The sequence below is a fragment of the Aspergillus wentii genome, assembly GCF_001890725.1.
Source record: "Aspergillus wentii DTO 134E9 unplaced genomic scaffold ASPWEscaffold_1, whole genome shotgun sequence".
NCBI lineage: Eukaryota > Fungi > Ascomycota > Eurotiomycetes > Eurotiales > Aspergillaceae > Aspergillus > Aspergillus wentii.
In genome coordinates, this window is record NW_024467832.1 from 403094 (window position 1) to 426985 (window position 23892).

The following is a 23892-nucleotide window of genomic DNA, read 5'->3' on the forward strand; positions in this document are numbered from 1 at the left end:
TAATAATAAAATACTGGTAATTTCCATGTCTCATTCTCCGTCTACCTAAATTGTGGACATGCGCTCTCCTAGGTTGCCTTACCATAATATGCGTGCCGATTCCGTGTATTCTTGAATTCCGTAGTAAATCTGCAAGGCATGATATCTAAAGCTGGACACGCTGTCTTCCGTTTCCCATTGCTGGGTTGTGATCTGAGCTGTTTAAGAGTGCTGCAGCAACGTCTGTATGATTAATCCTCTAGAATTTACATATAACCAGGGTGCGCTAAAGAAGTGGGAGAAATAGCCTATCAAATAATGTTATATACTGGCTACTTCAGATAAGTCAACGCAGCGATGCACAATGCGTCCACGCCCGTCTTCATGGTCGGCTGAATCACCGGCGCAAACAGCGCAGAGTGATTCCCCGGAATCTCCTGCATGAGAGCCTCATCTGCCTGAGCCCTATCCCACAGCCCCGGGTCAACTCCCCCGATGAACCAAAACGAGCACGGAATGCCGTGGGAAGTCGCCAGCGTGGAGAAATCCTCGCTCACATTCGTCCGTGGCGTATCACCATCAAACTGCCCCCCAAAGTGGTCTCCAAAAGACTCGGCCAGCTGGGCGGCGAGACGGTCGTTGTTGTCAGTAGGTGGGAACCGTCGGGTGGGCGTGAACAAGGGCGGTTTCGGCGAGCCACTGGCGATACACTCGGCCTCGACGATGCGTTTGATAGCAGCGAGGATTTTCTCGCGAGTAGCCAGCTTGACACTGCGAAAGTCGACGCCTATCTCCGCCCTGTCGGCGATGATATTCTCCGTCTGTCCAGCCTGCAGACTGCCCACCGTCACGACGGCAAGATCAGTCGGGTCAACCTCCCTGCTGACGATATTCTGCAGTCGCAGAACAACATGCGCAGCGAGAATCACCGGATCAATTGTCTGCTGTGGCTGTGATCCATGTCCACCACGCCCGTACAGTGTAATCTTCAAGCTATCTGCAGCAGCCATGATCGTCCCAGTCCGGGACCCAACACTCCCCGCACGCAACCGCATAACGTGCTGTCCAAAGGCATAATCCGGCATGGGGATCTTCGTATAAAGCCCATCATCGACCATCGCCTGCGCGCCGCCCCCGCGTTCTTCGTCAGGCTGGAAAAGCACAATCAACGTCCCGCTCCACGCATCCTGTGTCTTTGCGAGCAATTCCGCCGCCGCAAGGAGACAGGTGATGTGCATGTCATGTCCGCACGCGTGCATGACTGGCTTCTCAACGCCCTCGGCATCAGCCATCGTGACTGAACTCGCGTAGGGTAGCCCGGTCAATTCCTTGACTGGCAGCGCGTCCATGTCGGCCCGTAGCAGAATCGTCTTTCCAGGGCCATTTCTGAGAACGCCGGCGAGCCCGTATCCACCGATGTGTGTGTGGATTTCATAAGCGCCTAGCTGGGATAGATGGGCGGTGATTGTTTCCGAGGTGGCTTTTTCCTGTCGTGAGAGCTCTGGATGTGCGTGGAAATGCTTGTAGAGTTCCTCGTAGGGAGATAGGTCTAGAGTGGCAGCTCTGAGTATATTCGATAGGCTGTTTTGAGTCATTTTGAAGGTTATGAGGAAGGATTAGCTGGGAGAGGATGGTAGTGCTTTTATAATATTTTGATGACTCATTTCTATTCGACAAATGGTTAGAGTTAATGCTAAGCTCAGTATGGAGTAGTTATGTGCGGGGTCAGAATATGACACCTTGCTATTCTAAGAATTATCGAATGTATCTACATTATACGATAAAAAAAATTGCTGTGTATGAAAGTATTTTAGGATAGTTATCTCATTTAAAAAGCACTGATATTCATTTTCTTCCATTACTCTCTTCCCCTTGAATAACATCAATTTCCCCTAGGAGTGTCACACTATTTTTTGGCAATATGAAAATTGAGATTTAAATTCTAAAAAGGAAAAAAAACATTCTTGTACTAAAAAGGGAATATAGTAACTATTCAGAAATCTGGCCATCCGAATGGCGGCTTCGCTGATCCTCCGATCGGCCACTCCGACAGCCTTACTTTCCCCTAATCCTTGCTGTTGTGCACTGCCACAGGTGAGGGGTTGATCACATCGCATCTCAGCAACCTCCATATCATCATGTTTCATTTCACCTACTGAATAGAGAGTCATGGACTCCTATCGCTACGCGCCGGTGGCCGAATCCGAAATCCGCCTGGTGACCATTACAGAGGCCGAACAAGGGAAACTCGAAGCAACCATCCAACATGTCGACCTGGACCCTGAAGATCCTCTGAAATACACAGCACTGTCTTACTGTTGGGGCAACCCTACCAGCCGAATTGACGTGCCCTGCGATGGGAAGCTGCTGAGCATCACGGCATCACTCCACGAGGCGCTGTGCGAAATCATCCATTTCAGCCCGAACAAGACCTTGTGGATTGATCAGATATGCATTAATCAAGAGGATAACGCAGATAAGTCCGCGCAGGTGAAAAAGATGAATTTGATCTACGACAGTATGTTCATCGCGAACCTGATCTAAGCCCTATACGCTAATGATGGGCAGAGGCCGAGACAGTTCTTGCATGGTTAGGACCGGCAAGTAAATCCACCGCGCTGGGGGTGAATTTCGTAAAGAAGGTTGGCGACATTGCTCTTACCACCGCCACAGACATGTTCCGATGGGATGATTACGTCGACAATGAGGAGCACAGCGCTACCAGGCTCGAACGGAAGGAAGAGTATACCCAGGAGAAGTCTCACGAGCTGGGCATCCCTTTTGATGACCTGGCTTCCTGGGACGCCTTTTCAGAGTTTTTTGACAAGCCATGGTACCAACGAATGTGGATCGTGCAGGAGATCATCCAAGCCCGCAAAGCCATCGTCGTCTGTGGTCCCCACAGCGTGTCATGGGAGCATGTCAGTGCCGCAGCCCGATGGTTCTGCTACAAGGCCGAAGCCATACACGATCGGAACAGTCGCAATGTGGACGGCATGTGTCTGATCACCCAGATGGTGTCTATCCCGTGGCGCGCCAAGATAGGCAGCGAATACCGCCCCGAGCTGCTGGGGCAGAAGATGCGCCCTACGTGCAGGTGGGGCTTGCGAGATCTTCTCGAAGGACTACGGCCTCGTCTGGCTACCGATCCCCGAGACAAGGTGTATGGTGTGCTCGGCATTAGTGTGCAGGATGGCAGTTTCGGAGAAGAGGGGCTGACCGTGGACTATTCCCTATCCGTCAAGGAGATTTTCACTCAAGCGACGAGGGAAATCATCAAGTCAGATCCTACAAACGATCTGAATGTGATATGGTCGGCAAGGCAGCGGTGCGATGAACCAGGCTGGCCGAGTTGGGTTCCTGATTGGAGACAGTCGACGGGGTATGGCTGCGCCTGGGGCATTGGCAAGCCCTTCAACACGGCGCCACGCGTGAATGGCGAACACCGATTCATTCCTACCGACGATCCCTTTGCTCTGGCTGTACAGGGAACGACCCTCGGGCGGGTGACGTACAGAAGCCAGTACTCGCATTTCGGGGAGCTCTTCGAACACAGTCGGCTCCGTGAAGTGTACCAGGATTGCATGGATAGACTTCGGACCTATCCAACTGGCGAAGAGGTTAGACAAGCCTTTGGCCTCACCATTGTAGGCGGTCACTTGACCGAAGCATTAGTGGAGACAGGCACCTCGGTGGAGACATATGCCGAAAATTACATGGACTTCTTCGACGTGACCCAAATATCACAGGCGATACCGGCAGAAAGGGCTACCCGGGAAACACTGCTCAGAGCGTTCGGTGAAGGACTAGGATTCGACAAGGGCTGGATACTGGCAGTTCTGGACGCGTATTGCGAGCGAAGATTCTTCCTGACTGACACTGGTTACATGGGATTGGCTCACCACGAGGTGTTGGAAGGGGACCTGATTGCTGTGATCGTTGGCCTCAAGTGGCCGTGCGTTCTACGGCCAAAAACAGACAATCATGACGATGGGTTCGAGTTTATCGGGTATGTGACACATGAATTACCCTCTCTGAAGACACATCTAACGTCTATAGCGATGCATACACACACGGGATGATGGATGGAGAAGGAGTCCAGGACATTCCCAAAGATGAATCCGAGGAAGGCCGGGGCCGTTATGTAGGCCAGAAATTCCTTTTGAAATAGATGGCACAATTCACTTGTTCCCTTGATTCATATCGAGATATGTAGTATTGACAGTTTGCCAAACCAATTGCCTAAAAGTATCTGTCTGTCCAATTTACATAGAAGATTCCAGAGAGCCTTATATCTTCTTCACACGGAGTGTCTATATATACTGAGTGAGTAAATAAAGAGATAAACATAAAAAGCATGCAATAGCAGGGATTCGCTGGTGGACACCCAAATCCTTTATACAGGCTTACGTACGGCTGAAACGGGAAACCCTGTTCTCTACACCCTGTGGTCATATGTGCTATCTCATTCTGTATATACTCACATTGGTGGAGTATCAAATACTTGCCCTCTGGGCCATGTATGTTTTAATGGAGTGTATCAGATATCCAACTGGAAATGGCAGAGGATAATCAATTATTAAATGAGATAGATATGATACTCGTACACCGCATCACATAAAATTCCCAACATAAAGCTTCTACCACGGCGGATGCTGCAGCTCGCTGCGGGTGGCGACCACGATACTGACAGTCGTTTGTCGCGCCGCCCAAGTTAAGAAGAATAAGGATGCACTAAGATGGTTTGCTTTCTTGCCTCTTTGAATTATGCCCAGACCAAATCTTTCTGGCAGACAAGGTTTTAAACCTGTATACATTTTACTTTGGAAAAGTCCTCTACGTAATCTTGACCCTATCTATGGAACCCTCGCACCATGTCTTGGCAAGACGTGATTCATCTCAACTTGTCTCTGCTTTGGTCCCACTCATCGTGTATCTGAACTATCACTTGCCACAATGTGATTTTTCTCAAAAGGAAAGATGTGTTTGAATGACATTTTAAGAGATATTACCCAACGTGTTGGTCGGCCTAATCCTCCAAGGCCGGAGCCCGGAGTCCAACAGCACCCGCAACAACATTATGTGAACTATCACCAGCAGAATCCCATAATCGTACCATCAACTGGTCCCACATTTGCTCCATCCCATAACACCGTATATAGCAACAATAATGGCTCCGGACAGACTGCTCAAGGCCCTCAGTCATTCCCACCAGATCGACCCACTCAGCGGCCGTCTAGCAGTTTCACTTGGGGCAACCTTGTCACCACAGACAAAAGGCCTTCACCGTTATTTGCGCGCCTCCTTGACGCAATTTTCAATTTCGCCGACCGGAATCACTGGCCGCAAAATACCGAAGGCCTCGAGCCATCCAAGTACGCCTTTCTTCATGAAGAAATGGGATATCCTCTCCAAGGAAACCCTTCCAAGTTATACCTCCAGCTAGCGACCGAAAATCACTTCCCAACGCCCGAAGCGACCCGTAATGAAGCCCTGACAATTCTTTACAGAACTTTCGGCTTCCGCTTCTCCATAGGCCAAGGTGAGATACCAGTGCTGAGTCGCCAAGGGTTTCATTCCGCCATGCTCCTTGACACCCTCGTCGACCCCACCGGGCAGCTCAGTCGATTCAACCACATCCTCTCCCGCCGCCACGCGGGCATCTTGGACCCCGAGACGAACATGCCGTTTCCGTTGGCGTCCATTCCGAGGGCCTCATTTCCAATGGGGGCGGATCAGCAAAAGCTGCTCGACCAACGGAACGCAAATTCAAGATTCAACGCTGAATTTCGAGAGTACATGGCACAATTGCAAGGCATGCAGCAGCAGGTACATTTTGCTACCATGAATGCCATGACACCGGGGTATTGGATATATGGGCCGTACGGTAGATATGAATATCATAGCACTGGAGGGCTAAACTGGTGATTTGCAGAAGATACGCACAGGATTATGGGGAACAATTTGCAAACATCGATTCTTGGAACATTTTCATCTGTAATGAAACGCTCAGTGTAAGCATTCAGTGTTGGGTAGCTATGCCAAAAGCCCACAATAACCCTGAGGCGGAGACTTTCTGTTAATGGTGTTGCTTATATCAGGTCTAATATTCCTTGAATATGTTATATGTATGCTACCCACGTCATGTAAATCACAAACTGTTGCCTGCTAAGAAGAGGCATGATCTGCTAGTTCTGAATTAATATGGCTGAACAAGCGGAATATAAGTAGCCACAGAGAGAACTGAAATTTGTTATTTGGTTCCTCCTAAGTTCAGCTTAAACATTATATATGGCTCAGTGGCATTGATCCTCGGTCTTTATACGGTACTATTATTTGAAATTATACTTAGTAGGCTTTTTCAAAAGGGTAAAGCAATCAGAACTATAAAAATTTATAGTTATATAGACATGTAGGTTTAATATTATATATAGATAATATAGTAGATATAGTAGTCGACAGCCCCTCCATCCTCGTCGAGGTAGATAAGGTATTCTCCCACCTTCTGCTGTGAGCCAGCTCGCCGTCCTACTCCCTTCTTAGGAGAGCCCGGTTATTAGGAGACTCCAGGCTACTGGGTGGAGCTGTCAGCCCCTGGATATAATGCGGTCGAGCTCAGATGCATTGAATCTACTTGAATGTCACTCGCTGGCATGATTGAACAATAATCCCTCAGCTGGACTGACCACCTTGAGTCTTGCGATTCTATCTCCCCGATAGTATTGGCATTGATAGATCTACAGACTCGTACGGCGAATAAAGTACTTCTCATGCACGCAGCTAGCGCAGGTCTTCCCGTCGGGCGACTTCATGATTGAACGCACTGTCGCCATCCTCCGCCCTGCATCGACCACAGTATTGACCAGCCGTATCCTGGCTCCTGCAGGGATGGGATGATGGAACCAGATAGACAGCGACCGACTGACCCCTAAATTATCCCAGTAGCCAGGCTGCCCGATTGTGAACAGTGAGGTTGAGCTAATATTGTCAAACATGATTGACGCTGCACCACCATGTAGCACACCATCCTTGTTGCACATGAAGTCTGCTACCTCAAATTGGAACACGGTTGTTTTGGACTCTGCGTGAGCTCCAATGTATTCCACCCCCCGGAGCATTTGTGTGTCAAATCCGCTATACTTAGGATCCGCAACAACACTGGCCTGGTAGGAGCGAATGCGTTCGTCCAAAGACAGGTTAAAATCAGTCGTGCGGTATGCATCTGGTGCCATGACCTAAATACAGCGTCAGCGTAAGCCAGTCCAGCTTGTGAACAGGTTGAATCGCGTGCTTTTCGATCTTTCGGAGAGTCTGTCACATAGCTCCGCGGGTCCAGTTTCTGTGTACTACGATGTTCCTATTTGTAGGCACCCTCGGGATTAAATTTCCATATGCAAACACTCAATTTCCCGGTTAATGATGGAGTCCAAAATATGGCATTCTGCTGGATATTCATGAAGCCACTGACTAGCTCCGCTATCCACTATATCTTGCGTCTTCCATCTTCATCAAAGTCAATCTTGCATCCGCTACGCAGGCTCTCCTGCAAGGAAAGAGCTATCCCTCATCCTTGATAAGCAGACTGCAACCGAAGAGGGAGCTCATCTCCATCAGGATGGCGGCTGTAATCTGCTCTAACTCGGTGACAAATATTTCGCTATACCAATCGATCGAGCCGGGTGTGGCGTCCTGCAGGATTCCCGAAGAGTTTGAAACCTGAACTCTGTAGGGCAGAACCATTAGTCATCGGGATTCAACTTCCGATTTGCATAAATAAATTCCGGTCGATCGACTTGGTGGGGACTTTTCTGGTCCCCTACATCACGTAAAGGTGTACTATCCAAAATGCCACCGAAGCAGAAAAGTCTTAGAGCATTGCGAAAGCATGTGACTACGGCCTGCACACATTGTCGGAACAATAAGGTAAAGGTACGACACATATCTACCCAAAGTATTGATTCCAAGCCCGCTGACTCCGGCAGTGCGACGGGGCGACTCCGACATGTAGTAATTGTCACAGTAAAGGGAGGCCGTGTCATTACAAACAGAGAGAGGACAAACGGAAAGTTCCGGTCCGCGTGGCTGTTGGGCTGCTCGCACAGAGAGTCGACAGTCTGGCCCAATACATCAGAAACGCTGGCCTGCCGGTTCCGAAGCAGGATGAACACAGCCACCGAGTTCTAAAGGGTGTCTTGGAGGCTCTAGAGCTCAAATGCGATGACTTGGCTGTTGAAAATATACAGGCTTTGAGCGGGGTCGAACCGGCTTCGTTGGCCAACCCTGTGGAAAACGAGCTGTGCACGCGTCCGCATGCCGATTCGACTGCCCTGCGTGATGGAAATGGTACTGCGGCATCGCGGCGTACCGCTGAGGCGTCTGCGTTCTTGACTCCAGGCAGTGAGACAGTCGGAACTACATCCCACGAGATAATATCCCGGCTTGTCGAGGGTCAGCCGTCCGCAACTGCGGTGACAAGCGGTGGAGCAGGCCAGAACGAGCAGGTTGGATCGGACCCTGAAAGCGATGATGAAGTCACGGATCAGTTTTCCTGTCGACTAGGACGGCTACAGCTGACCAATGATGGTCAGCTACGCTATTTCGGGTCATTGTCGAATCTAACACTGTTGGATGCGCTCGTGGGCGCCGCGCCACGGTTAAGCGTCCACAAGGACACACCAATGCTCTTAGAAAACGCCAATCTCAATAGAGAGCCAGATGAGGCTTTTGAAGAACACCTGCTGGAATTATTCTTTTCCTGGCAAGATCCCTCTATGCATGTCATTCACCCTGATACTTTCTGGAGGTCTCGAGCACAGAGCAAACACGAAGGGCAGGCCAACCAATACTATTCCCAGCCTCTCTCAGATGCCATGTGTGCTTTGGGTGCTGCATATGAGTCCAAGTACCATCCTCAGTTTGTGGTGTTTCCACGCTCCCTGGCCCAGTATTTCGGTGATCGAGCGAGATTGTTGCTGGAGCTAGAGCTTGACTGTCCTTCCATTACAACAGTTCAAACGCTGGTCCTCCTCAGTCATCACGAGGCAGCTTGCACGGAGGATACCCGTGGCTGGCTTTATAGTGGTAAGGTCGTGTTTAGTACTACCAACGTGAGGATCTCGTGCTAACTCACAAAAGGAATGGCTATGCGGCTAAGTCTAGACCTCGGGCTACATCTTGAGATGGGCCCTTACATAGAAAAGGGGACAATTTCCCACCAGGATGCTGAGGTCCGGCGGATGATATTCTGGGGTGTGTACTTGAATGAACAGTAAGTACACAAACCGGCGGAAATGCCCACTTGCTTATTTCCTAGGTTCTGGGGATTCTACTTGGGACGATCTCCTCAAAGTCGGATGGATGCTGTGACCGTCCAACCCCCACCTTGGCCAGACCCTCTGCCCCCTATCAAATGGAAACCGTATCCAAATATCTCCTCAGTCACACAATCCTCGGTTCCATCCAGTTTGCTGTGTCGACAATGGATAAAACTCTATGAGATCATGATTCCTCTTACTGATATTCTGTCAGTATTTCCCTGACGATTGAAATCAGTGAGCCAAAGACGCTAATGGCTGGGTCTAGATACGGCTGTTCTGAAATATCCAAGCATGCCTTACAGGAGCTGACCGCGACAACAGTAGACAGGTTGCGATCATGGAAGGTTGATCTGCCTCTGGAACTGGGCATCGACAAAGCTTACGGCTTTCAACCGCCTTTACCCCATATTCTGGTACTACAGTAAGCTGGCCGCCGGGCGGTAGTAAGGAAGAGACTAACTCTAGCAGTATGCAATACCATCAGTTTATGATTCATTGCCATCGCCCATATATCTCAAAACGATATATCCAGCCTCACCCCCCTCGGGGCCCTGGGTCGAACCATGCCCGAAGGATGTGCGTGGAATCCGCCATTGCCATTGTTGAGATCCTGGGATTGTACGAAAGGGCATATGGCTTCGGACGTGCTAGTGTATCCATCATTTACTATGTCTTTTCCGCCACTCTCATCTTAACTTTCACCACTGTTCCTAGTCGATATGTGTCCCATGAGCAATTGCTCACAAACTATTTGGGCACGTGCTTCCGCGCGCTGGAGGATATGAGCACCTGCTTTGAGAATGCCAAACGGACAAGCACCTTCTTGAGGGCAATACAGGAACAGTGGCATACCCAACGTCAGAGCTGGAAGACTCGAGGAAAGAAACGAAAATTTGGACGTCCGTGCCATGAGACAGACACCTCTCGCTCCCTGGATGTTAATGCAGGCCCACCCCTTTCCGCCTCGGACGATCTTCCATCGGTCATGGATGAATATGGGCCTAGTTTAGATCTAGGCGTGGATGGTCTCATGGCTGCGTGCTCACCATTTGATGCGTCTTCCAATATCCATTCTATGGATCATAATCTGTGCAGCGTTCTATTTAGTGAGGGTATTCCTGACACTTTTATATGAGTGAACCCCACTCCAGGATGCATGTTCTTACGTGGGAAGGGAAAAGCAGGCTGGATGTGATACATTTGACCTGGTGCCATGGCAAATACTAGGAATTATGGAGGCGGACTCCTAGCAGACATGAGTATACTTGACTGATCATTAGCTATCAAATGTTGGATTTTGGTTCGGCCTCTCTCGTGGTCCCTATCCTAACCTATCCCTTAGCGTATTAAACGAGAATAGATCGCGTGTAACGAACACCAGATAAACTGAAAGGTATTACATCAAAATCAGACATTGCGACCAGGTCACATGAATTAGAGTGTTTCCAAAAGTTGCTCAAGTTCCACAATTTCGGAACATGAAACCCGGCAATAAGGCTCCAACCACGTAGTGTTATAAGAAGACCTTGGCAGCCTCGTTATCTAGTTACCCATCTCTATTCCTCTACCATTTATTTTGACTTGCTTGCTACTGTCACGTTGCTTCTTCCCATGGCTGCAACGGCAAAACACGCACTCATTTTTGGAGCGTCCGGGATCTCCGGCTGGTCACTCCTGAATCAAACCCTCCAATATCCCACAGCGACGACATTTCAACGTGTGTCTGGTCTATGCAACCGTCCATTCCGCACAGAAGATGCTCTTCTCCCGGATGATAACCGCCTCAACATCGTATCGGGCATTGACTTGACACAACCTGTGGAAGCGGTGAAGACCCTGCTCAAGGAGAAGGTCCACGATGTGGAGTCCGTCGATATAGTTTTCTTTTGTGGTATGTCTTCGTTTAGTGATATATTTTCTCGAGGCTTACGACACTGATATCTATTTAGCTTATATCCAAACGGACGATTTCCAGTCGTTGCGTAAGGTCAATACGGACCTCCTCCAAACCTCCATCGAGGCCATCTCTGCTCTTGCACCGGAGCTCAAGGCGGTCATCCTGCAGACCGGTGGCAAGGGATATGGACTGGAATTCCCGAAGGAGGTCGATATCCGGCCTCCGCTGCATGAGAAAATGCCCCGCATTCCGTCCCCTTGGAGAGAGAACATCTTCTACTATGACCAGTACGATCTTTTGCAGAGACTGTCCCAGGGCCAAAGGTGGACCTTTTCTGAGATCCGACCAGATGGCATTGTCGGCTTTGCTCCTGGGTCCAATGCCATGAATATGGCATACGGAATTGCCTTTTATCTGACGCTGTACCGAGAGATCCACGGAAAGGAAGCTCAGGTGCCATTCCCCGGGCGGGCGCATGGCTATCATGCTCGCCATACAGACACGTTTCAAGATATTCTTGCTCAGATGGAGATTTTTGCCGCTCTCAACCGCGACAAATGTCCTAACGGATCGAGCTTCAACTGTGGCGATGGGGAGCCTGTCACCTGGGCTCGCGTTTGGCCGGGGATCTGCTCTTACTTTGGTCTACGCGGTGTCGAGCCAGAGGAGAAGCCAAAGAGTATGGAGGAGTTTGTTTCCAAGCATAAGGCGGCTTGGGATCGCTTGGTCGAAGAAAATCGTCTGAAGCAGGGACTCGTTGAGGCACAGAATTGGGGCCATGCTAATTTCATGCTGGTTGATTTCGACTTTTCCCGGGAATACTCCCTTGAGGCTGCAAGATCCGTTGGGTTCCTTGCACATATCGATACTGTTCAGGGTTACTGGACTACCTTTGACAGGATGGTGAGAGCAAAGTTCATCCCCGAGCCATCTTCATGATATAGTTTGTATGAATGAATAATAGCCAAATAATAAATGAGACCGGAGCTTTGCGCAGGAAGGAGACCAGACATGATGATTTCTGACGGGATATGAGTCCCGAAAACCGATTTCCCCATCAAGGGGATCCGTATATTTCACAGCTGCATGTGTCCCCTGCGTCATCCTATACGCCAATTACCTATCCCACTCCATTCCATGTAATCGTTCCTCCTGACGCGTTGCCACACTCCCTTCCAGGAAATTGTCCGTGCCATCTAACCATCATCTTCCGCATCTATCCCAGAGCTTCGCAGTTTGCTTCAACGTAGCGAATTGCCTGTGGGTCAGCGGGCACGCCGTAGTCTCAGATGTTCTGGCTGAGCTCCTCCACATTGTGTAACTTGTCAATCATTCTTCCGCGGGCCTCCGCGTACAAGTAACACCACAGGAGAATGTGGTCTAAAGTCTGCGACTCCACGCAGTTTCATCGGTCCGTTTCAGAGGTCTTAATCTTGTGAAGGAAATATCGCAGGCCAATACGCATGGTGCGCCCTGGATGATGTTGACGTGTGCATATACATATACAGGCATATATTCCACTGGTTTGGAGCCTGCATTAGCCACCACGTCGACCTGGCTCCTTTCCACTACACTCCCATGGGTAGGGATCCAGTGTATCTATTCTTATATATTGCGGACAGGATGTATTGACCGGCCGGGCGGCGCGGGTTTTACGCTGCCCGGATAGCAGCCTGGCTTTCGGTGAAAAGGTAATCATTTAATCCCATGGAAGATACATAGGCCTTCAGGGACAACTGTCCAAGGGACATATCCATTCACTCGAGAATATTTGGTTGGTGTAGCGTGACATTTAGTCTCTAAGACCGGGGGATAATAGAGACCTAAACTTCCTATCTCACGGTCTAAGAAGAACGATTGTCCTCCACTGTCTTCTGGTCTTGCGTGCTGGAATCGACGGATTCAAGCCACTCACTCTGGCCTTTATCCCATCCAACCTTGCCCTTATCCTCGTTTACACCACTTTTCCGCATGTCCAAGGGAATGCGGGTGTTCTGTCCCTCGAAGATTGCGTCGATCTCCTCCAAAGACAAGCCAGCAGTTTCGACATACCATAAGGAAACCACAGGGACAAAGCAAAAGTTCAGAACAGCATAAATGATATAGTACCGCCAACTAATCTTCTCAATTCCGATAGGAGTAACCAGCACGACGGCGTAGTTGCAGATCCAATTGGTAGCGGTCGCGAGGCCAGCGCCTCGGTTCCGCCAGGGCTGTGTGTTCACTTCGGCTGAATACATCCAAGGAATGGCAATCCAGGAAAGACCAAACACGGTATAGAAGGCAAACACAAAGGCAATCGCCACTGCGGACCACTTGGTTCCCCCCACAGCCAGGCCCACTGTGAGAAGAACGAAGCACGTTCCCTGCCCCAGAGCGCCCCAGAGCATGAGTCGCTTTCTGCCGATCTTCTCAATGACGGTGATGGCGGCGGTAGTGAACACCATCACATTAATCGCATTACAGGCAGACAGAATCAGTGATGTTTGTCGGGAGACACGCAGCGAAGCGAATACAACGGGCATGTAGTAGTTTATTGCGTTGATGCCGCCCCACTGTTGCATGAACTGAGTGCCCATTCCTAGAATGACTCTCCTTCTGGTCTTGAGAGCGTCACTCCGCAAGAGCGAGCTCCAGCTAACTTTGGAAACTTCGACCTCGTGTTGAATGTATTGGATAGACTCTTCGTGCAAGGCTACCAACTCGGGATCGCTGATATCTTTGGCATGAAGTTGGGCTGTCACAGCCTTGGCTTGCTCGAATCGTCCTTTTTGAATGAGCCAGCGTGGCGAATCGGGCAGCCATGGGAGCATGACAATCGTCGCGAGCGCATAGAATATCTGAAAAGCAATTGGGAATCTCCAAGACACTGGCTTTTGGCCAATGTATCCAAGTCCAAAATTGAGCCACTGCGCCGTCACATTGCCCAGCTGATTGAGGGCGAGATGGAGAACAGCCAAAGGACCACGGTGCCGAGGCTTCGACATTTCGGACTGCCAGACCGGAATCGTGGTCGTATTGATGCCATTCCCCAATCCAGCAACGAATCGGCCGACTATCATCTGCGCTACGCTAAACGACGCAGTTTGTATGACCGCCCCCGCCGTGAGCAGGATGCATCCCGAGGCGATAGAAAGTCGACGGCCGATTCGATCTCCATGAAACATGCAAAGTATTGCTCCAAAAAAACATCCAAGGTCGTAGGTTGCAGTTATCTGTCCGATTACCATTTGACTCGGTCGATTGAAGGTGGCTTGGAAATTTTCATTCTCAATAAGACCACCAAAGACCCCTTGATCGTAACCAAAGAGGAGGAACCCACAAGAGGTGGTAAGCACAATCCCCAGAGAAATAAAGTTGAAGCCCATATTGAATATAATATGGAAACTGGTAAGTGACAGTGATCTGTGGAGATTGTTCCTTTACTTATAGACGGACCTCCACCCGGATGATCCCCGCAATCCGGGGTAGACCGAATATACGCCAAACACGGAAGTTCATGCACGGTCTTGTATGATGATCCCGGGCTTGTTATGCCGGAGTATCTTCTCCTACCTGCCTAGGTTTTGCTCCCGACATCAAGCTTCCTGGCAAGAAAGATAGATTTATTCCTTCGGAATACCAGTTCCAGCAAACCTTCTCTAGCCCTTTTTCAAAGCTTCAGCGCGTTCTCCCAAAAAAAGCCTCTAGAAACCTGAAAGTCCCAGCGCCTGTTCTCGCTTTCGGGACTCCTTTTCCTGACATCGTCATCGGGCCTCTCCTGGAGCCGGAAAGCGAAATTCTTAATTTTTCTTAGAACTTCAACCCCATGATAGGCCAGTTCAATTCGACAGCCAGAGCTGACAGAGCCTAAGAACTCATAGAACCATCTGCTATCTAACGAATATTTTGATCTTCATGTGGAGAAAATACCTTTCTAGTATCAATTTCGGTTTCGCCATTGGAGCTTTGTATTATCGAGGCCTTAATAATAATATTCATGTGTTGTGTAGCTTCCTTGGTTTGATCATGATCCTAGAGATACTGAATGCTCTTATACTTATCCTATATTTATAATTAATAATAGTAGAGCTTGTGTTATTGTTTAGGACGTGAGTCATCACCATTGTCATATTGTCATGCCTGAAACTGTCGCTATGAGAGAGATCCAAGTTGCCCCTGTGGGTCTGGCTGTAAGGTACAGTGTAGCGTGCACGGAAGGGATGCCCAGGACCAGGCTCCTAGTTGACTGCCGGCAGTGGCCAACTGTGAGATGAAGAGAAGAGATTACTAGTAGAAAGAATAAGCTGGTCTTTAATTGTTTTATAATTTAGGGGCTGGGTATGGTATACTGGATATTAGATTAATATACATCAGGGATTCAGGGTCTATACTTCCTATCAAATTTGATAACTAGTAATTACTAGAAAGACCGCTCATTACATTATAAGAACTGTAGAGACTTGTGGTAAATTAACAAAACTTTAGTCCTTTTACATTTAATGCAATCAGTGTATTAAGGTTGTTAAGAATAAAGGTGGCTATATAAGATACTAGCTATCTTAAACTATACTTATAGCGGTCTTTTCTTCCTACCTGCATTTGATTAAAGAAAGAAAATTTAATATAACGCAGTTTATTCTTCATAGTAGCAGCAATGTCACGAAGAAGACTACTTGGGGAAGAAGGAACAAACGCATGAAAAGTAGGCTTCAACGCCATCGGCTGCATAATTACAAAACTCACTTCTTGTCCTTCCATGCTGGAAAGATCTAGCCCCTCAGAAAAGAGTCGAAATTGCGTATAAACCGCCTGTGTTCCTGTTTCACTTTCATTGGCTGAAAACTAATAAGCCACTACCAATCTCGTATGTGGAGGCCTCTGGATTACATAGAGTACAACTGCCTGAACTCCTGGTGATAAGCCTTTGACCTGTGAAAGTTTACTATTGAGAGCGATCCATTTTACTGTAAGCTTGCCATTCTTAATTGAGCAGTTGCCCCTATCATTTATCATTCTCTTTTCTGTTTCTGAATTCCACTCCCTCCCCAAACCGAATGAGAAAACCAGGGTTGACATCCCCACCACGTTCCTTATTTACTCAGTGCCTGAAACTATAATGCGTGTGAGCAGGGTGATTAGCCCCTTCATTATTGCTAATAATTGAAGCAAGCATACATGTAAACTAATGAGTAACATTCTCCATTTCTCTCCTGGCTTTTGGTTTTTCCCTGTTCCTTTCATACTAATTGTGGAATCGAGAAACGCTTGAGTATCTCCAGTCACTCCAGCCACTTGAGGAAAACGAAGGAAATCTATACAGCTTATTGCAGCGAAGGGAAGAAGCCGAGAGCTTTAAAGGAGGAGGCCATTCCGAATAGCTTCATTTTCTGGCTGCAAGCTTCTTCAACTGGCCAAAGCAGCTGGAGTCAAGCGGCTGAAGCAGATGGGATGAATGAGGAGGCATGTTAAATAAATTAATCATTCTGTTTGTATAGAATCTATCAAATCAGGCTGTTACATGACTTTCATGGCTCTATGTTGTTCAAATACTTCTTGAAGCTATTCAACCCCCAGATCATCAGTAGTCCATCCCCCTATGTCACCTGGTTGGCAGCATTAGGGACCGCAACTCGCTTTCTGTCCGTCGTACCCACCGAATCGGGGAATCTCCACTTCTAGTCAACAATTCAATATTCAAATATATGGCGGCCGGAGGAAAAATAGGGAAAATCAGTTGGGGCTGAGGCCTAAGCGGAGTAGACGGCAGGAATAGAAGATATAAAGTGATACTGGGTTTCCTCGGATTGAATTTATCCATATATCTATCTATTTTACTTTTCCGCGGAGTCCTCTGTTCCCATCTCCTCCAGCATCATCAGCCATGCACGCGGCGTCGGGCCATCACGACGGTGGGGATATCATCAACTTTAACCTCCCCTACCCTGGCTACGGCTCGCCCTTAAGATCTGGGCGCTGGTTGTCAAAATTAATGCCAAGACGAGGTCATACACCCTCAAATGTTGTCCTTCACGCAGAGAAATGTGGCGTCATTTCACTTTGTGGAGTGTCTTACAGGCCGTATTTAATGTAAGATACTTTGACAGTACATGTTAGGGACAATGAATAAGCTGATAAATTATACTTTCTAGATTGTTCAAGTTAATCAGATTTATTATTCCCTAAAATTGATGAATTATATACATAGACAAGCTGTCAAGCGTTCATTAATGTTCACTACAAATATATCCATGGTTATAAGTAAATAAATAGATAACTTATCGCATAGGCGCAATCCTATAGCAAGTGCTCCGGACCTTCAGCCCTCCGCCAACCTATGCGGGGTAGTAGGATAAAGAACTAATTCAAATACTAGATTTGCGAGAATTACCAAATAGTGTTTAATTTATCCCGAATCAAAACTGTAACTTTCAATAATAAGTCTACGCGGAGTCTGATTTGCTTTTGGTCAGTCATTTAGTCTAGAACAAATGTTTTGTTCCAACCGTTAAACGGCTATATATTGCCCGTTCTTTGGTGCATGGAGATAAAGTAGATTAAGATAGTCTTCTTGCTAAGGTAACTAACTCTGCATACAATCATTGAGTAGAAGCTAGCCAAAAGAGGAGGTATATGAAAAGGTCCGTCCAGGCAGGAAAGTTATGGGATTGCAGTAACTATCCCACTGGTCCTAATGCTGCCAACCAGGGCTACTACTCAGCCACTCACGACACAGGCCGCCGAAACAAGAAACGGGGGCCTGTGCTCTGCTGAAATCCATGGCTGAGTGATCTGTGTTAAGGTTAATATTCCTGACAATAAATGCACGTGTTAAGAGGGGTATTATGATGAAATACCAGTTGAAATATGCAGTTCAGACACCTTTTCTCCATCACTCAACCATTTCTCTCGAGCTCTCAAAGACTTTGCGCTTTTATAACTATTTACTTGCTTCTCAATCCATCTGGATGGCTTGTGTTTGCAAACTCCGCCGTGTGCTGTTCAAGAATAAACAGCTCAGGTCTGTCCAGGCTTATTGATGTCATTATCTTCTTGCAGGCCAAAACTTTGCTCACACAGTCAACTGATGGCCCATCGCCTTGGCAGGAGATGATCTGATCCCGTGATCTTCTCTCCTACCCCTCGAGCGTCATCGCTTAGTCCTCGGGTTCGATTATGGGGTCAGTCGGCAGATCGCAGGACAATTCAAGGCTGGCCGTTCTGGTCGTGTCCATTACCATCTTTGTCCTGGCCAGTATTTTCGTTGCCCTTCGCTTTGTATGCAGGGTTTTCGTAGTCAGAAGAGTCGAACAACATGATTTATGGATGCTTCTGGCCTGGGTAGGAGTGAAAAGAATCAAACAAACAATACTTCTGTGGACTTAGAACTGATCTCTCTGCAGGTAATCGACTTTGCCTTCTCTTTCTCGTTGTTTTATGCGGTAAAGAAAGGCTTCGGACTTCCAATCGCCAATATCAGCCTGGAGAATTCGACCAGTGTAACCCGAGCAATTTATGCTTTTACTGTGCTTTATGTGAGTATTCCGTCATAGTCATGCTGCATTTATCTTTCCGGTGTACAGAATAGTGACCCGTTTCCCTTCCCATTTATCTAGAACCCAGCACTCATGGCGGTCAAGACGTCAATTCTCGTCTTTTACATGACCCTAGTCAAAAGCGAAAAGCTTTTGCGAATAATCAACTATTCTACACTTCTAGTGGTTAATGTAGCCGGACTAGCATTGACCCTGATTACCGCCTTTCGGTGCCATCCAGTGGAGGCAGCATATAACCCTCTACTCTCACCTACAGCTTCCTGCATAGATATCATCACATTATCCTTGTGCAGTGCGCCAGTCAACATAATAACGGACATTGTGATGCTCCTTATTCCATTGCCCATTTTAACAAAATTGCGATTACCACGAAGACAAAAAATTATCTTGATCATCACATTCAGCTTTGGTTTCTTTGTGACGGTGGTAGATGTGGTCCGGATTGTTTATCTCCAATATGCTGCGACAAACACCCAGATGGATCGTCAATCGATGGACATGCGGAATGCGAATAATATCAAAATCTCACGTATGATCCTCCTCTCGTTTTCCAGTCTGTCGATCCTTAGCTGAAGTTGTCGAATCTGAAAACAGCGCATGCTGCATTGTCATTCATGTGGTCTATCGTCGAGGTCAATACATCGGTCATCTGTGGCTGCGTTCCAAGTCTGAAGCCCCTTGTCGCCCGTATCGTTCCAAAAGTGATTGGAGTCTCCGATAAGGACTCCAAACGAACTTCGGATGCTCAATCTGAATCCCTCGAAAGTCCGGCCATTGAATGTCCCCAACCTAAGCCGTCGCCTGTCAGAATACGACCAGAGCATCCGCCGTCCGGCAGCATTGACATCCAGACCTGCATTAGTTGTGATTACAGTGCACGTGGAGCTATTAGAGGCAGTCCGGAAAATCTCACGGGTATGACTTTCTCCTGATATGTCTTCGGGGAATTGCTCAACCCCCACCAGACACGTGCTTCAAAACTGTTCTAATACGGTCTTTCTTTAACAGAAATCGAAGCAAATAGAACTATCTCACCTGTCTCCAGTCCATCAAGAGTTCAGTTTTTCGACTTTGTGAACACAAGACAGCCAGTGAATATGCTGAATCTCAGCAACAAAGAATCGATTGTTCCAGTGGCGATAGTTACGATCATTTTTTTCCTCTGGGGATTTTCCTATGGCCTTCTCGGGACATTAACAGGCCAGCTTCAAACCACTCTCAAACTCGATGGATGGAAATCCTTGGGAATCCACGCCGCTTACTTTGGTGGGTATACTGTTAGCCCGCTCCTCATTGGTCGGACAGTCTTGAAGAAAGGGGGCTACAAACCGACCTTTATCACGGGCCTTTTCATTTACGCCTGTGGGGCTTTAATATTTTGGCCCTCTGCTGTTTTAACCTCCTACCCAGCGTTCACCATCTCTAACTTTATTGTGGGCTCCGGATTGAGCGTCTTGGAGACTGCAGCTAATTCTTTCGTTGTTCTCTGTGGTCCACTGGAGAATGCCGAAATCCGCTTGAGTATCACACAAGGCGTCCAGGCTATTGCAACTGTTTTCTCGACGCTGCTTGCAAAGAAGGTCTTCTTCACAACGGTTAGTATCTCGTCGATAATTAATGTCCAATGGACATATCTCAGCATTGCTCTTTTCGATGCGATTCTCGCTCTCATACTCTACTATCTGCCTATTCCCGAAGCCCCAGACGAGAGCCTAGAAGCACGGAATCGTCATCAAGATGGTACTTCGAAACAGGTATTAGGGCTGCCTATAATCTGGGTAACTCTAGCCTTGGGTTTTAGCTCTCAATATCTGTATGTCGCCAGTCAAGAGATATTCTCAACGAGTTTTGACTCTCTTGTGCAGACCACTTATCCTAGGTAAGAAAAACCTGCGTCTCTTCTCCATACTTTTTATACAGACCTCTACTAAATAAAAGCCCTGCCCAACAGGTCCAGGATAAGCTCCTTCGACTACATGACTATTGGCCACGCTCTCTTTGCCGTTGGCCGCTTTCTAACCGCTCTGACATTATGTTTCCTAAAACCACGATACGTTCTCATGATAGCATACATTGGAATGATCGTCTTCACTATCATCTGCATGAAGACATCTTCTGTGACAGCTATTGCTATGGCTCTTATGATATATCTCTTCGAGAGCGGCGCATTCAGCATCATCTTCGCGATATCACTTCGTGGAATGGGGCGACACACAAAAACAGCAGCCTCTCTGCAGGCTACTGCTGTTGGTGGAGGTGCATTCCTCCCCTTTGCACAATACGCAGTCTCCTTGTCCCACGGCACATCTTACTCCTACGCAGTCCTGGTCGCGACCTTTAGTGCTGGTGCCATCTTTCCTTTGTATCTCAACTTGGTACCTGCGGCCAAGAGACAGGTTGATCCAGTACCACATGAGCATTTCGGGAATTCTCATCGCCGACACCATATGAATCAGAAGTCTGTCTGTTGAGGGGAGACTAGGGAGGATTTGTCGTCTGCTAGAGTTCTATTAGGCCATGTAAAGTGGTATTGGACCCGGTACTTGCAACTTGGCCTTTGATGCTAGAAGTCGTCTCACAGATGCGGTCGTATTTAATCTAGGTCTATGTAACCATAATCGCAGAAATATTAACTACATTACAGCAAATCTTCGTTTCTTATTTGGTAAAGGCTTGGATGTCTCGGCATGCAAGAGAGCCTATATCACCCCAGGTGATTTGATGTATATAGAGCTCTCACCCGTCTCAGCAGCACTAGCCCTACCATCTGGGCCGATGGTTTAGAGAGCAGGGAGGCCTATTTACTATTGATTGAGCATAATATGTGACTGCGGAAAGGCTTGAACAGCCCAGTATTTATATCAAGGACCGAGTCAGCCTTGCAATTCGATTACGCAAACAAATGCACGTAAAGCGGGGGCCAGTTTGCTTTGCAATGTGGATGTCGAATCATCATGCGGTCCCCGCAGCCTCGCGCCACAAACCCACCACTCATGGCTCTGTGGAGGCAGCCTTGTTTTGAAGATCAATCACCCTGCGACAGAATATATTCCCAGGTGCGCCTCCGTGCTTTATCTCTTCAACTCCATTCCTTCCAATGCGTCTCCTCAACACCTCCACTTTGAAACTGGAGGAATTCCCTGCCAACAAAATACCTCGCCATGCGATTCTTTCCCACACCTGGGGCCCTGATGAAGTGATATTTCCCGATTTTCAACAGAAAATCGCCGAATCGAAGACATCATGGAGTAAAGTACTTGGCACCTGCCAGCAAGCTAGGAAAGACGAGTTCGAATATGTCTGGATCGACAATTGCTGCATCAACAAAGATAGCAGCGCGGAGCTATCCGAGTCCATCAACTCCATGTACCGATGGTATGAGAAAGCAGAGATTTGCTACGCGTATTTAGCAGATGTTCCAGGAAATGTCGACCTGAATGTCGATGGGTCGGCATTTGAGAAAAGTCGCTGGTTTTCCAGAGGATGGACACTTCAAGAGTTGCTTGCTCCATCCGAGGTGATTTTCTACTCCAGCGATTGGATCGAATTAGGCCGGAAAAGCACCTTGAGCGACATTCTGTCCCAGATAACAGGAGTCCCGGAAGACATTCTCATGCATCAACGGCCGCTTTCCTCGGCCAGTGTCGCGAGGCGTATGTCCTGGGCTGCGGATCGAGAGACCACTCGTCTGGAAGACATTGCGTACTGCTTGATGGGTATATTTTCTGTGAATATGCCCATGATATACGGGGAAGGCGAAAAGGCTTTTGTCCGCTTGCAAGAGGAGATCATGAAATCGTCGGATGATCAGTCCATCTTCGCATGGACAGACACGAACGCATCGCCGACTGCTCTCCGTGGGCTCCTTGCATCCTCTCCATCAGATTTCGCGAGATGCGGTTCCGTCATTTCCTATCAAGACTGGGAGCCCCGGGCCCCATATGCCATGACCAACCGTGGTCTTCAAATCGACCTTCCGATTTCCGGGCTTGATGACGGGATCTATCTCGCGGCGCTGGACTGCCCTTGCCCACCCGATTACAAGAATGAAACCTTCCTGGCGATATATCTGAAGAGGACGTCGACGGTGAATCACCAATATGCCCGAATCAAAGTGGGATCATTGGCCCAAGTACAAAGCCGAGGTACAACTAGGACGATATTTGTCCGTCAGTCCGAAATCATCCCTAGCGACGAGGGTCTGTTTCCCAAACACTTTCTCTGGCTGCGTCAATTTCGAAAATCAAGCCCTTTTATGTTCTCCTATGCGATCTTTGCCGATCGGACAATCGGCACCTTAGCTCAGTCAGACAAATCCGGTCGACTGTATCCAGCAGATATGAAGTTTGCCGTCGACAAGAACAGCCGTTCTCTCTCCGGCTTCCTCGTCACGCGACGGTTAGATGATGTGGGTGTGCTGATTCTGCTTGGATCGAATGAGGGCATCGATGCAGGCTTTGATGCGCTTGAAACGCGTCACGCACGCGATTTTACCAAGGACGACCTGGGAGCACTCAGTAAACGATATCAGCCCAAAAAGCCCGGTCTTTGGGTCACGCTGCAACATCATCGCGTTCGTGTCCATTCCCAGCCTCATGTTGAAGCAGGTGCCAAGTACTACCTCATTGATGCAGAGGTGGAGTCAATCGAGTGCAATACAGTGCAGACTGGTGTAGGGCAGAGCGATACTATGATAATACCCAAAAAAGTAGCGACGATGGAAAGGGAAACAGCGAGGCGTGAATCGGAAAAGAAGGCGTCCAGCGTATGGCCGTGGCGACGGCCAAAAGCGTGAAATACCATATTCTGATGGCCTGTTATGCTAGTATTTATTCAAGCTTTGATCATCCCCAACCGATCGATCGATATAAATTCCTGGTGTGATTCTTGTTCTTTCTATATTTCTGCACCTGGGCTATGGTATATAGTCGTAACACATCCTTGTAGGTCTATTGTGGTTGGGGTTAATTCGGCATCTTGGATCGTCCTTTGGTAACGTGGTCTACATTTCAATTCAACATCGATCTGTGCTCTATTCTTTTCTGGGAAGAACGATCTTATTACCTCTCTACCCGAATACAACAATGCTATACTGATGATTGTCATGGTAACATAGCACATTCCCCTTGATTGTCCGGAATGTACCCATCTCCACTGAATCAAG

At 48.1% G+C, this 23892-nt stretch overlaps 9 protein-coding genes across 9 annotated transcripts; 6 read left to right on the top strand and 3 right to left on the bottom strand.

Annotated features, from left to right (window-relative positions):
• Window positions 1-123: 123 nt before the first annotated feature.
• On the bottom strand, window positions 124-1589 carry ASPWEDRAFT_144557 (M20 family metallopeptidase). The gene has a single exon (XM_040829469.1). The coding sequence runs from the start codon at window positions 1572-1574 to the stop codon at window positions 312-314; it is 1263 nt and encodes a 420-aa protein (XP_040693827.1). The 5' UTR covers window positions 1575-1589; the 3' UTR covers window positions 124-311.
• A 559-nt stretch (window positions 1590-2148) lies between these two features.
• Window positions 2149-4150, top strand: ASPWEDRAFT_22358 (HET domain-containing protein; the record flags this gene model as incomplete). Its single annotated transcript, XM_040832326.1, has 3 exons — window positions 2149-2497; window positions 2548-3988; window positions 4039-4150. 3 exons carry the CDS (start codon window positions 2149-2151, stop codon window positions 4148-4150), a joined length of 1902 nt encoding a protein of 633 aa, XP_040693828.1.
• Window positions 4151-4909: 759 nt separating this feature from the next.
• Window positions 4910-6212, top strand: ASPWEDRAFT_33473 (uncharacterized protein). The gene has a single exon (XM_040833797.1). The coding sequence runs from the start codon at window positions 4960-4962 to the stop codon at window positions 5905-5907; it is 948 nt and encodes a 315-aa protein (XP_040693829.1). The 5' UTR covers window positions 4910-4959; the 3' UTR covers window positions 5908-6212.
• A 504-nt stretch (window positions 6213-6716) lies between these two features.
• ASPWEDRAFT_22360 (uncharacterized protein) lies at window positions 6717-7211 on the bottom strand (the record flags this gene model as incomplete). Its single annotated transcript, XM_040832327.1, has 1 exon — window positions 6717-7211. The coding sequence occupies one exon, from the start codon at window positions 7209-7211 to the stop codon at window positions 6717-6719; it is 495 nt and encodes a 164-aa protein (XP_040693830.1).
• A 609-nt stretch (window positions 7212-7820) lies between these two features.
• ASPWEDRAFT_55653 (uncharacterized protein) lies at window positions 7821-10604 on the top strand. Its single transcript, XM_040838240.1, has 6 exons — window positions 7821-7908; window positions 7962-9060; window positions 9115-9247; window positions 9293-9502; window positions 9562-9717; window positions 9765-10604. The coding sequence occupies exons 1-6, from the start codon at window positions 7825-7827 to the stop codon at window positions 10429-10431; spliced, it is 2349 nt and encodes a 782-aa protein (XP_040693831.1). The 5' UTR covers window positions 7821-7824; the 3' UTR covers window positions 10432-10604.
• A 303-nt stretch (window positions 10605-10907) lies between these two features.
• Window positions 10908-12132, top strand: ASPWEDRAFT_101230 (SDR family oxidoreductase; the record flags this gene model as incomplete). The annotated part of the gene is made up of 2 exons (XM_040827366.1): window positions 10908-11187; window positions 11246-12132. 2 exons carry the CDS (start codon window positions 10908-10910, stop codon window positions 12130-12132), a joined length of 1167 nt encoding a protein of 388 aa, XP_040693832.1.
• A 905-nt stretch (window positions 12133-13037) lies between these two features.
• ASPWEDRAFT_166243 (sugar porter family MFS transporter) lies at window positions 13038-14561 on the bottom strand (the record flags this gene model as incomplete). Its single annotated transcript, XM_040829960.1, has 1 exon — window positions 13038-14561. The coding sequence occupies one exon, from the start codon at window positions 14559-14561 to the stop codon at window positions 13038-13040; it is 1524 nt and encodes a 507-aa protein (XP_040693833.1).
• Window positions 14562-18348: 3787 nt separating this feature from the next.
• ASPWEDRAFT_144564 (uncharacterized protein) lies at window positions 18349-21372 on the top strand (the record flags this gene model as incomplete). The annotated part of the gene is made up of 6 exons (XM_040829470.1): window positions 18349-18513; window positions 18576-18707; window positions 18789-19257; window positions 19323-19625; window positions 19746-20607; window positions 20680-21372. 6 exons carry the CDS (start codon window positions 18349-18351, stop codon window positions 21197-21199), a joined length of 2451 nt encoding a protein of 816 aa, XP_040693834.1. The 3' UTR covers window positions 21200-21372.
• Window positions 21373-21807: 435 nt separating this feature from the next.
• ASPWEDRAFT_122800 (uncharacterized protein) lies at window positions 21808-23879 on the top strand. Its single transcript, XM_040829169.1, has one exon. It carries the CDS (start codon window positions 21826-21828, stop codon window positions 23521-23523), a length of 1698 nt encoding a protein of 565 aa, XP_040693835.1. The 5' UTR covers window positions 21808-21825; the 3' UTR covers window positions 23524-23879.
• Window positions 23880-23892: the final 13 nt, after the last annotated feature.